Source organism: Myxine glutinosa, chromosome 2 (genome assembly GCF_964187855.1).
Source record: "Myxine glutinosa chromosome 2, kmMyxGlut1.1, whole genome shotgun sequence".
NCBI lineage: Eukaryota > Metazoa > Chordata > Myxini > Myxiniformes > Myxinidae > Myxine > Myxine glutinosa.
In genome coordinates, this window is record NC_136262.1 from 87052735 (window position 1) to 87064997 (window position 12263).

General features: G+C 44.6%; 1 protein-coding gene across 3 annotated transcripts in view; it reads right to left on the minus strand.

Annotated features, from left to right (window-relative positions):
- Positions 1 to 4554: 4554 nt before the first annotated feature.
- The window catches only part of LOC137421633 (stabilizer of axonemal microtubules 2-like), a 41835-nt gene continuing 34126 nt past the window's right edge, over positions 4555 to 12263 (minus strand). For all 3 annotated transcript variants that reach the window (XM_078771190.1, XM_078771191.1, XM_068107876.2), the window contains exons 3-4: positions 10036 to 10241; positions 4555 to 5816 (exon numbers count right to left, since the gene is read on the minus strand). In XM_078771190.1, coding sequence (XP_078627316.1) covers positions 4813 to 5816; positions 10036 to 10241 — 1210 coding nt within the window. In that variant the 3' untranslated portion in view covers positions 4555 to 4812. The remainder of the gene's footprint in view (positions 5817 to 10035; positions 10242 to 12263) is intronic.

The following is a 12263-nucleotide window of genomic DNA, read 5'->3' on the forward strand; positions in this document are numbered from 1 at the left end:
CTGGTCCAAGTTGTCGATTTGACGCGTTAATTCTGCCCACAAGTTCTCTATCGGATTCATATCCGGGGACATGGCAGGCCACTCCATATGCTCTACACCACGGTCAGCAAGAAAGTGTTGGATCATGCAAGCACGATGAGGCCGTGCATTGTCATCTTGGAAGACAAAGTTTCCTCGAAAGGCTGCACGAGCAAATGGAAGCAATGTTTCTTCCAGAATGACCCTGTACTTGAACTGGTTCAGGTTTCCATTCAGAACAACCAGGTCAGTTTTGCCCCCTGCATGAAAAGCAGCCAAAACGGTCACCCCACCACCTCCAGCTTGGACTTTTGGCACGATACAATCTTCGTTGTGGGCTTCATGCACTTGTCTGCGCACTCCGACGCGGCCATCTTGACGATAGACCAGAAATCTAGACTCGTCACTGAAGGTCACGTGATTCCAGTGTCCTGGCTGCCATTGACGGTGCTCTCTGGCCCACTGCAATCAGCGCTGGCTGTGTTGTCTGGTCAGGCGTGGCTTTCTCAGGTGACGCCTGGCACAATAGCCTGCTTGAACCAGTCGTTGGTTGACTAGCCTTCTGGATGCAGGCACATTTGTCAGTTGCTGCCACTCAGCCCTAAGCCGATTAGCTGACTTGGTACGGCCATTGCAGACTAACCGGTGCAGCTGGCGATCATCTCTCCTTGTGGTTCTGCATGGACGTCCTGGCCTCGGTATTGGAGTACGGACACCCCTCTGAGCATTTCGTTTCAGGATGTTTGACACCTGACCTTGAGTGATGCCATACTGCCGAGCAATAGCATGCTGTTTCATGCCAGAATTTCCTAAAGCCACCACTCCATGACAAACAGCATTGTCAAGTTGACGGACCATCTCCAGAGGAAGCGGCAATAACTTTTGTAGATGTGCAGCAGTTTTCCACTAATACAGAACGCAATAACCCTTATATACCCGATTGTGAAGCCAATCATCAAATGTACCTGTCCTTACATTTTGTCATGCCACCTGTGATATAATCCTGTTATTGACTTCTTGCTGCGAAAGACAATCAGTGACATGGTTCTTTCAACAAAGACATCACCGAAGGGTAAAATAAACTCACCAGATTGATATACTGAGTTCAGAAAGTAAACCCAAGTCAAGAAAAAATATATATTCCATATTAAATGCCAAGTCTGTGTGTATATGTATATATATATATATATATATATATATATATATATATATATATATATATATATGAGTGTATATATATATAGCCAAGTCATATATATATATGATTTTAAGTACCTGTACTATATAGTTGTTGAGTACCATAAATGATGTGCCTGCTTTATTCTAAAAGTAACTTCAACCATTTAGTTAATCATACTAAAATAAGGCAATTATATGGATGCATGTATGATCATTATAGAATCGAAAACGGCTGGCTCAATAGCCAGCAAATTTTGAATATACGTACCCAGGCTCAGGTATTGCGTGCAAAATAATTCCTCCCAAACCCAAGACCAGCGATTTTCGTCAGTACACGGAGAATAGTGCAAGTGGTTCAACCACTGACCCCTGCTGGAGGGCGCAAGTATTGACACGTTATTTCACTGCAGGAAAGAACGGGTGTTACTACTGCATTACAAAATGGACGCACGTCCGTCCGTCACGCGAAGAGGCAGGACCTCAAACAGAGGAGTATTGACACCATATTTCGTTGTCGGTGGAAATGTGTGTTACTAGTGTATAAAAGTACTGGGCTGATGATACTAAGTTGGGCGTGAGGGGAGGCGAGGGGGTTAATTTTCAGTGGGGGATTATCAATCTTTTCTATCCACTTAAGATGTGTAATATAGCTTCTAAGTGCTGTTTTAATGCGACTATTATTTTGCAATTGGTCACCAGCTTTGACACCAATACAAAATGCTATCAAGGACTCCACGCATCAAAAAAACTACATATATCGAACAAAGTTTCAAATGGAGCACCTCGCCGCAATTAGAGCATTTGAATTGCGTCAGATGTCAATAAATGTGAATTGATGCTCCCAGCTTGCCGGCTCTGACAGAAGATGCCATTTGTATTTTTGCCATCTCCATCCCTACCCCGTTTTGAATCCCATGCGGGCGCAGGCAACTTACTAGTACAATATTGCACAATAATTGTAATGTTCTTTGAATTTTTGTGCAGATAAGCAATTCTCATACAAGGAGCATCAGCTTGTAAAAAGCATCAGCAGATGATATTATTTCTACAAGGTGGTGAAATAACCAGTTAACTACCCACTTCGTGGCATTTCAAAAGTGCCCATGTGTTTCCTAAAATATCGACACGACTTCTATTAAATGTTCCAAATGTTGGCATAAGTTTTTGTGTAAATAAATAATTAAGTGATTTTTTGCACAAACACAAGCAAAATATTATGGAAGGCAATCTCATTTCCTTTCACAAAGCCCAGAACAAGTGTGTGTCTACCCTCAGGCGAGCCAGGAAACAATATCTCTCCACTCTCAAGACTGAACTCTCAAACCTGTCTCCCTCTTCAAAATCCTGGTGGCATCTTGTCAAATCTGTTTCTGGTGTTTGTTCCCCCTCCATCCCCTCCCCTCCCTTACCTCAAACGGCTACACAGCTGAAGTGAAAAAGCAGAATGCCTCAACTCTGTGTTTGCCTCAAAATATTTTGTCCCAAACCCATCTCTCTGCACCCAATCATACCCAGCTGCTCCTGAACTCTGTGTCCTTCTCTCCTGTCAAGGTGGAGAAGTTTATGTCAATCCTCGACTCTGATTCTGCAACTGGACCAGACGGCATCAGCCCACGGGTCCTAAAATCCTGCTCTGCCGCTCTTTCACACCCTCTCTCTGTTCTCTTCACCCTCTCTTTTGCTCTCTTCACCCTCTCTTTTGCTCAAGGTCAACTGCCAGCATCTTGGAAATCAGCAAACATTACTGCTTTACACAAAAAGGTGCAAAAACAGATCCTTGCAACTACAGACCAATCAGCCTGCTCCCAATTATCAGCTAAGTCATGGAATCCATCATTGCTTCGGATATCAAATCCTTCCTCTTCTCCAATGGCTTGATCTCTGATCATCAATTTGGATTCAGACCAGGTCACTCTACTCTGGACATGCTGCTTCTGCTGTCTCAACAATGGATGGAGGTCCTCAATGTCAAACAGGAAATTAGAGCTGTCTCCCTTAACATATCACGTGCCTTTGATACGGTCTGGCAGCCCGCTCTGCTCACCAAACTCTCCTCCTATGGTATCCATGGAACTCTCCATGCATGGCTTGCGGACTTCCTCTCTGCTCGTAGTCAACGTGTGGCCCTGAATGGATTTCTCTCATCTTCCCTTCCTGTTCTGGCTGGAGTTCCCCAAGGCAGTGTTCTGGGCCCTGTGCTTTTCTGGTCTTCATCAATGATCTCTCCGACTCTCTGGAAAATCCTCTCTATCTCTTTGCTGATGACTCCACTCTCTGCCGCTCCATACCTCATCCCTCAGATCGGCAGTCTGCAGCCTCCTCACTCTCTGCAGACCTGGACAAAATCAGACTAGTCAAACAAGTGGAACATGTCTTTCAATCCTGACAAATCTCACACTTTCACGATGTCTCTCTGAAAAGACCATCTGGACAACCCTCCCATCTACTTTCTCAACAATCCTCTCCAAGAAGTTCTGTCACTCAAGCTTTTGGGTCTCACTATCTGCCATGATCTTTCCTGGGAAAACCACATTTCCAAGCTGGCCTCCAAAGCCAGTCGCCGACTGGGCATCCTCCGTCGTGTGAAGTCCTTCCTTGGCACACCTGAGCTCCTCACCACATACAAGGCTTTCATCCACAGCTCAATAGAATACTGTTCCCCCCTCTGGGCTGGTGCTCCTGCCTCACACCTAGCTCGGATTCACGCTGTTGAAACCAAAGCTTTCAGAATCATTGGAATCTCCCGCGATGAAGCTAACTCCAAGGGCCTTTCACTCACTCACCGCAGGCAGAATGGTCGTCTTTCTGTCTTCTACCGACTCCTCTCTGACCTAGCCCCACCAGCCCTGTCTGTGCTCTGTCCCCCAAATACTCCTACAGGTCGCACACGATCTGCCTGCAACCCTCTTCTGGTGAAACTGCCAAAATCAAGACTCTCTGCTCACCTTCACTCTTTCATTCCTCTTTTCTCAGGCCTCTGGAACAAACTCCCTCGCTCTCTTCAATCCCACTCCTCCCTCCAAGTCTTTGAAACAGCTGTTCACCACCATCTCTTATCTTCCCCCATCCAAAACCTTGATCTTTTCTACCCCCGTTAATTCACCTCAGATCCACTTTTCTGAAATCCCGACTTCTTTCCTGGAAGTTCTAGCTGTGTATGTGTTTTTTTTTTTTTACCTCTCCCACCCCCACCATCCCCTTCCCACGCCTCCTCCCCCCAAGCCCTCTCCCTCCCACAGATCTCCCGATGTCCCTGCTCTCAAATGTTGTACTTGTGTGCTTCCCCCTCTCTCCCCATCTTGTCTCCCGCTCTCTTTATTACGTCTTATGTGTCCGTTTTTATTTTTTATTTTTTTTGGTCATTAATGCTCGCTCTTACACGAGCCTCGATCTTTTATACAAAAAAAGCAACTGGAATCATTGTAAAATAAAAATGTACGAAGGGTGAAAAATACAATTTAAAATTATCCTCTGATTGAAACTTCACAAAAAAAACCCAGTGAGGCGAACCCGGCAAGGTGAATGTAAAGCTATGATTAATTAAGGATCTCAAATGATGTTCCTGAGATGATGGTGAGAAAATTCTTGATTTGATTACAAATTTGCTTAATGCAATTAAGTAGCTGCAACTGACACTTCGCGGTTGTCACAGATAATGTCAGAAGGCAGATGGTTGTTTTCAGCCACTGAGTTGGAAACTGAGCGATACATACTGTGGCCACGGGGATCTTCCGAGTCGTAAACGTAGCCTCGTGGAACAGAGTACATCGCCGGGCAAACATCGTTGTGTTTTGCGGTGAATTCGTTTTTGTAGTGGGTTGTTCCATCGAAAGGTATATTACTTTGGATGGCAACATTTGGTGGCTTAAAATTCTGCGTTGCCAATGGGGAGTGTGGTACAAAATGTTGTCTGAAAGTGGTCAGGTTTTCCATATTGCCGACGGGAGGCTGGATTGCCTGTGGTTTTCGTACTGGTTCACGCCTGCTCACTTGCCACTGGCGGTAGTCTTCGCTGCTGGTGCTCTGGCCTTCAAAAGGCCCTTTGCTAATTTCTATTGTGGACAAATGTGGTTTGCCAGGGGTTGGACGTTGAGCTTCAAATGGACGGAACATCAGCTGTGTGGTTGTGGTCAGGTCCATGTCACCAGTCGGGGGCTCATATGGTTTGGTCTGTGGTACTTCACGCTTGCACACTGACCATGTAGGGAACTTCTCCTTCATTTCAGAGAGCCCTTCAAATGGGGCACTTGTGTCTGCTATCTCGGTTTTAGGTTTGCAACTTTGCACAGGTTCCCCAGCCTTGCCCATGAAATCTCTCCGGTGTACTGTTAGGTCATCCAGGGGTTTGCTGCTTTGTGTATAGGGTTCTGGCACATGGCGAGGCCAAGGTTCAACCATCTTTGTGACAAAAGTCATATTATGCACTGTTTGCCCATCAAAATCACCATCGTAAAGCTTGTTATCTGGACCAGGGCGGCAGCTTTGACGAGGAGCTCCTTCCTTGGAGGTGTAATCTATTTGGTTTGTGGTACGATGGCCAAACCTTGAGCTGGGTGGCACATGGCGACATTCTGGTTTCATCGACTTAATCTTGCTGATCGGCCATTGCTTGAATTCATCTGCAACAAAATCACACTTTATGGAATTTTAGACTTGCTTAATCGTGGGTGATGTGAAAAACCAAAGCAGTGATGAAAATTCATTTTGAATCGGACTGTATAATATTTTTCAAGGATACGACTAGGGTCCTGCAAACACATCGACACAATTGTGCGATTTGTACTATACATTGGCTATACAGAATTTTTGTTGCAAGTACCGAGATCGATTACTGTATATTCTTCAAGTTTTCAAAAACACCAGGTGTTGCTGTGACTTGCTGCTGTCATCATGTATTCCAAAGTCATCCATAGATTCATACCTGGCAATATACTTGCTTTCCTCTCAACACTACATACAATAATTACACTTGGACCATATATACAGTCACGTGAAAAAGTAAGTACACCCCATGTAAAGTTTTGACGTTTTCAACATATTTCAACATACAGCTATTTGATCTTCGTTTCAACAATATTGATAGATAAAGATGATATAATATAACAAATATCATGAAACAATTACATTTTGTAGTCCATTGTATAATTTAAATAAACATAAATGCAAATTTCGCGTGTGGAAAAAGTAAGTACACCCCTACATTTATCACTACTTCAAATACCTAAAATTCGAATCAGGTGCACCAGCTCAGGTACAAATGATTAGAACATCGTTAGAGAAGATCTTGGAGGAAACTGTCTTATTTAAACCTCAGACATTTAGTTTGGTTTGCTCTTTGTTGTTGAAGTGTGTGGCGTCACCATGCCGAGATCAAAACAGCTCTCTGAGGCCTTCAGAAAGAAGGTTATAGATGCCTACGAGTCTGGGAAGGGATTTAAAAATATCTCCAAACAATTTGAAATCGATCATTCGACTGTCCGGAAGATCATCTACAAGTGGAGAAGGTTCCAAACAACTGCCAACTTGTTCAGGCCAGGCCGCCCCAGCAAGTTCAGCCCGAGAGCAGACTGCAATATGCTGAAAGAAGTCTCTAAGAACCCCAGAATGTCATCATGGGACCTAGAGGTAGCTCTTGCCACTGGTGATGTCAAAGTGCACGAGTCTACCATCAGAAAGAGGCTGCACAAATTTGATCTATATGGGAGGTGTGCCAGGAGGAAACCTTTGCTGTCCAGAAAGAACATCAGGGCAAAACTAAAGTTTGCCAATGAACACCTCGGCAAAGACCAGCACTTCTGGAACAATGTGCTCTGCACAGATGAGTCAAGGGTAGAGCTATTTGGCCACAGTACCAGAAGACGTTTGGCGAAAATCAAAGACAGCATTTGACCACAACAACCTGATACCAACTGTAGAGCATGGTGGTGGAAATATTATGGTTTGGGGCAGCTTTGCTGCATCAGGGCCTGGGCAGCTTGCCATCATAGAATCCACTATGAATTCTTCATTGTACCAGAGGATGCTTGAGGATAATGTGAGGCCATCTGTCGGAAAGTTGAAGCTCAACCGAAGGTCGACCTTGCAACATGACAATGACCCTAAACATACCAGTAAATCCACCAAGGAATGGCTGGAAAGAAAGAAATGGAGGCTTCTGGAATGGCCAAGTCAAAGCCCGGATCTAAATCCCATCGAGATGTTGTGGGGGGATTTGAAACAAGCTGTGCATGCAAGAAACCCCTCAAACATCGCACAGCTGAAAGAATTCTGCATGGAGGAGTGGGCAAAAATTTCTCCCAGTCGATGTCAGAGACTGGTAGACAGTTACAGGAAATGCCTACTTGAGGTTGTTTCTGCCAAAGGGGGGCAATACCACCTATTAGAGCCAAGGATGTACTTAATTTTTCCACAGAAGGAAATGGCATCTCTGTTAATTTTTTGTTTAATAAATTATTGCAAAGTCAAGTTTTCATTGTTTTTTGTTCAATTAGATCACCTTTATCTATAGATACTGTTTAAATGAAGATCAAATATTGATATGTCCACATATGTTAAAAAGATTTTTTTTAAACATTTCATGGGGTGTACTTACTTTTTCCACATGCGAAATTTGCATTTATGTTTATTTAAATTATACAATGGACTACAAAATGTAAATGTTTCATGATATTTGTTATATTATATCACCTTTATCGATCAATATTGTTGAAATGAAGATCAAATAGCTATGTTGAAATATGTTGAAAAAGCAAAACTTTACATGGGGTGTACTTACTTTTTCACGTGACTGTATATACAGACATGGCATTTAATATGGAATATTTTTTTTGTGGTGGTGAACTTACTTTTCAAGATGAATTAGAACCAAAAGTTCATTGCAATTATGTTGAAATTATTCTAGATTTTGTTAATGTGACCTTTAAAAGAAACAAAAACCACATTTGACATTTCGAAGCAAATAAATTGATCCTTGAAAGTGATGTAAACTGATATCGAACTCAATTCACGGACAGTACTGTGTTAAACTTCTGTGCGTTTTCCAGAAGTATCTCTTTATTTTGCACATTAGCCAAAAAATTTTTTTAACAAAAACGAAAGTTTAATTACGACTGGGATTACGGACAGTAAAATTACAGTTCAGTACTTCGTGTAACCCCCACGAGCATTCAGGAGAGCACGTACACGTTGAGGCATGCTGTTCACGAGATTTGCCAAGGTTTGGCCAGGAATCGCTTGCCATGCAGTTACAATAGCCTGCTGCAATTCACGCACAGAGGCAGGCTGCTGGTCCAAGTTGTCGATTTGACGCGTTAATTCTGCCCACAAGTTCTCTATCGGATTCATATCTGGGGACATGGCAGACCACTCCATATGCTCTACACCACGGTCAGCAAAAAAAGTGTTGGATCATGCGAGCACGATGAGGCCGTGCATTGTCATCTTGGAAGACAAAGTTTCCTCGAAAGGCTGCACGAACAAATGGAAGCAATGTTTCTTCCAGAATGGCCCTGTGCTTGAACTGGTTCAGGTTTCCATTCAGAACAACCAGGTCAGTTTTGCCCCCTGCATGAAAAGCAGCCCAAATGGTCACCCCACCACCTCCAGCTTGGACTCTTGGCACTATACAATCTTCGTTGTGGGCTTCATGCACTTGCCTGCGCACTCGGGCATGGCCATCTTAACTATAGACCAGAAATCTAGACTCGTCACTGAAGGTCACGTAATTCCAGTGTCCTGGCTGCCATTGACGGTGCTCTCTGGCCCACTGCAATCGGCGCTGGCGGTGTTGTCTGGTCAGACGTGGCTTTCTCAGAGGACGCCTGGCACGATAGCCTGCTTGAACCAGTCGTTGGTTGACTAGCCTTCTGGATACAGGCACATTTGTCAGTTGCTGCCACTCGCCCTAAGCCGATTAGCTGACTTGGTACGGCCATTGCGGACTAACCGGTGCAGCTGGCGATCATCTCTCCTTGTGGTTCTGCGGGGATGTCCTGGCCTCGGTATTGGGGTAGGGACACCCCTCTGAGCATTTCGTTTCAGGATGTTTGACACCTGACCTTGAGTGATGCCATACTGCCGAGCAATAGCACGCTGTTTCATGCCGTAATTTCGTCACGCCACCACTCAATGACAAACAGCATTGTGGAGTTGACGGACCATCTCCAGAGGAAGCGGCAATAACTTTTGGAGACGTGCAGCAGTTGTTTTCCACTAATACAGAACGCAACAACCCTTGTATACCCGACTGTGAAGCCAATTATCAAATGCACCTGTCCGTACATTTTGCCACACCACCTGTGATATAATCCTGTTGTTGACTTCTTGCTGCGACAGACAATCAGTGACATGGTTCTTTTAACAAATAAATCACCAAAGTGTAAAAGAAACTCACCAGATTGATATACTGAGTTAAGAAAGTAAACCCAAGCCAAGAAAAAAAAAATATTCCATATTAAATGCCAAGTCTGTGTATATATATACACACACACACACACACACACACACACACACACACACACACACACACACACACACACACACACACACACACACACACACACACTATTATGTGTTATCAAACAAGATCTACTTAAATATATTACCAAGGACCTGACCTTTTGCCGGACTTGGCTCTGTCACCTCTCACTTCCGATCTTTAGAACATGTCTGTCAGATTATACTCTGACACATGTCAGACCAAACAAACACCTGTCATTTGCAATCATGTGTCCTCATGCTGAAGGATGTGAATCATCTCTCTTGGTTTCAACAGCAAACTTTAAAATTCAAGCAAACTTTATTTTTGTGTCGTGACCTGTACTTTGGCAAGTATCCCACCTGTATAAGTGGGCACCGCAGTCATCTTTTCACTTGAGAGCTGCAATTGTTCCTTTTGGCGCAGTGGTAGAGGTATGGGCTGCGTGGAATTCTGCTGAAAGTCAGTCACGTATGTGGAGAGGCCATTTTGTTTGCCTTCTGGAGCCTTGTACACCTCTGGAACACGGGCAAGACGTGGCTGCAACTTGTGTGGCACAAAGTTGAGCCTGCAGGATTGGGTCAAACAATTTGGACCAGATCATTCACACAAGGAAACCTTCAGCAATTCTGCCTATCTGCCCAATGCCACATCCTTAACAATATATATAGTGGAATACATGGATCCTTGGTGTGGATTGGTCAGTTGTTTTAAGTTCTAGGACCTCATTTACCTGCTTTGTCGAGCAATCTTCATGGAATCATTGTCATTGGAATACTGCATAATGCAGTCCTTACTCATATACAAGGACATTTTAAAAAGTAATCAAAACGAGTTACAATAGTCCACGAAATGCCGACGGTGTTTTATATTTCTGGAATACCTGCAACAACATTCCCTTCTGGAAGCATATTAGTCTGGTTTTAAATGATTTCATAGCAACTGGGACTGCCCTCCTGATAGCAACAACCAAGATTCTGGACAATCCTAATACTTCTGGACCACAGCTTACCATAATATATTACTTGACCATCTTCAATCCTGTTTGGCTATCTCTGAACCGGTTCTTAAATCTTACAGGTAATACACCCAAGTTCAATATATTGTTACAGACGCGGTTTTAGATGTTAGTTTACCGAGCGGTTTGGTATTACCGCGTCTGCACAGTTACTCCCCGATTAGAACCCTATCCCGCCCGATTCCACTCGACGTTGACCAAGTCGCGCTATGCTAAATCAATGAAGGAAAGGACACAACGGCTGGGATAAATGCAACGACACAATGGGTACAGTTCTCAAGACCTCCGGAGGAGGATATAATATTGGTGATGCAGAAACGGGTAGATTACACGGTAAGAGGTAAAGCACAGAAAAGATGGGCACTTAGACACAGTCTTATCTTATCCCCGACAGACCACAGACAAACGGGACAAGACTGACTTACACAGGGATTGATGGCAAGGAAGGGCAGGCAGTCGATAGCTCAAGGTGCACCTTGGCTCAGGGACAGGATACAGCTCGGTCCAGTCCAGAGATGCGGGGAGGTATTCAGCGCTTGGTTGGTGGCGTCTCTCTTCCTTCAAGCTGAGGCGCATCTGACGTCACCTCCCTCTTTCTGCGCATGTTCAGCGGGGAGTGACACGCCCTCGGCTCGTTAGCTCCGCCCCAGATGGAATCGGTCCGCCGCTTCTATTGGGTGCGGGGGGGTTACCAGGCTCCGCCCTTGACGAGGAGCTGACAGCGAGCCCCTGCGTGGTAACCCCGTCGGAGCACATGTTCAATGGCGGCTAACCAAGCCGGAGTGAGGACGCACACTCCCCGCGCCGCCGCCGCTGTTGTTGTAGTTGTTGTTGTACCATGAGGAAGAGCTGCGGGGAGGTATTGGGAGGTCCTAAACTTTCTAACGGTGCCATACAATCACATTCTGGTGCAACGAAGAGTCAGAATTAATGGAAACGAGTCCTTAACTGACATAGACTAAGAATAACTAGCAAGATGTCCTATAGTTGTCTACGTGAGATGCGGTGAACCTGGATGCGACATCTAATGGGGGAAATAGGGGAAGGTCGGTTCTACAGAGTGTTGTTTACAGAAAATGGGACTAGGGAATGGGGGATTGGGGATAGTTGGGAAGTATTGGGGAAATAGGGGAATATTTACAAGCGGATATGGATGGAGGCCAAATCCCATATCCGCAACATTGCACCCTTCTCTACCTCGGGGCGTCCCGACCCGATAAATTTTTACCTACGTTAGTGTGGCACTCAGATGTAGTTCCCTCTACTATTAACTCAACCCTGAGTGCGACAGTTTTACAGATGTTCACAAATGAGTAAATATGTCCCCCTGCGACGTTGCACCCTTCTCCTCACAGAAACACACCCACAGGATAACCGAATCGCGGAAAGAATCCTCAAACTAAACATACAGCCGGTAGGGAGCATTATTTACACAAGACTACACTGATATTTACACTACGATCCAGGACCTGTTTTTGGAGGAACACATGCAGATGTTATGCATAGAGAGAGCACGCATGCCAGCATCGATACACCAACCCACGAGTGCTCTGTGGCCCTACGGCCTTTAAT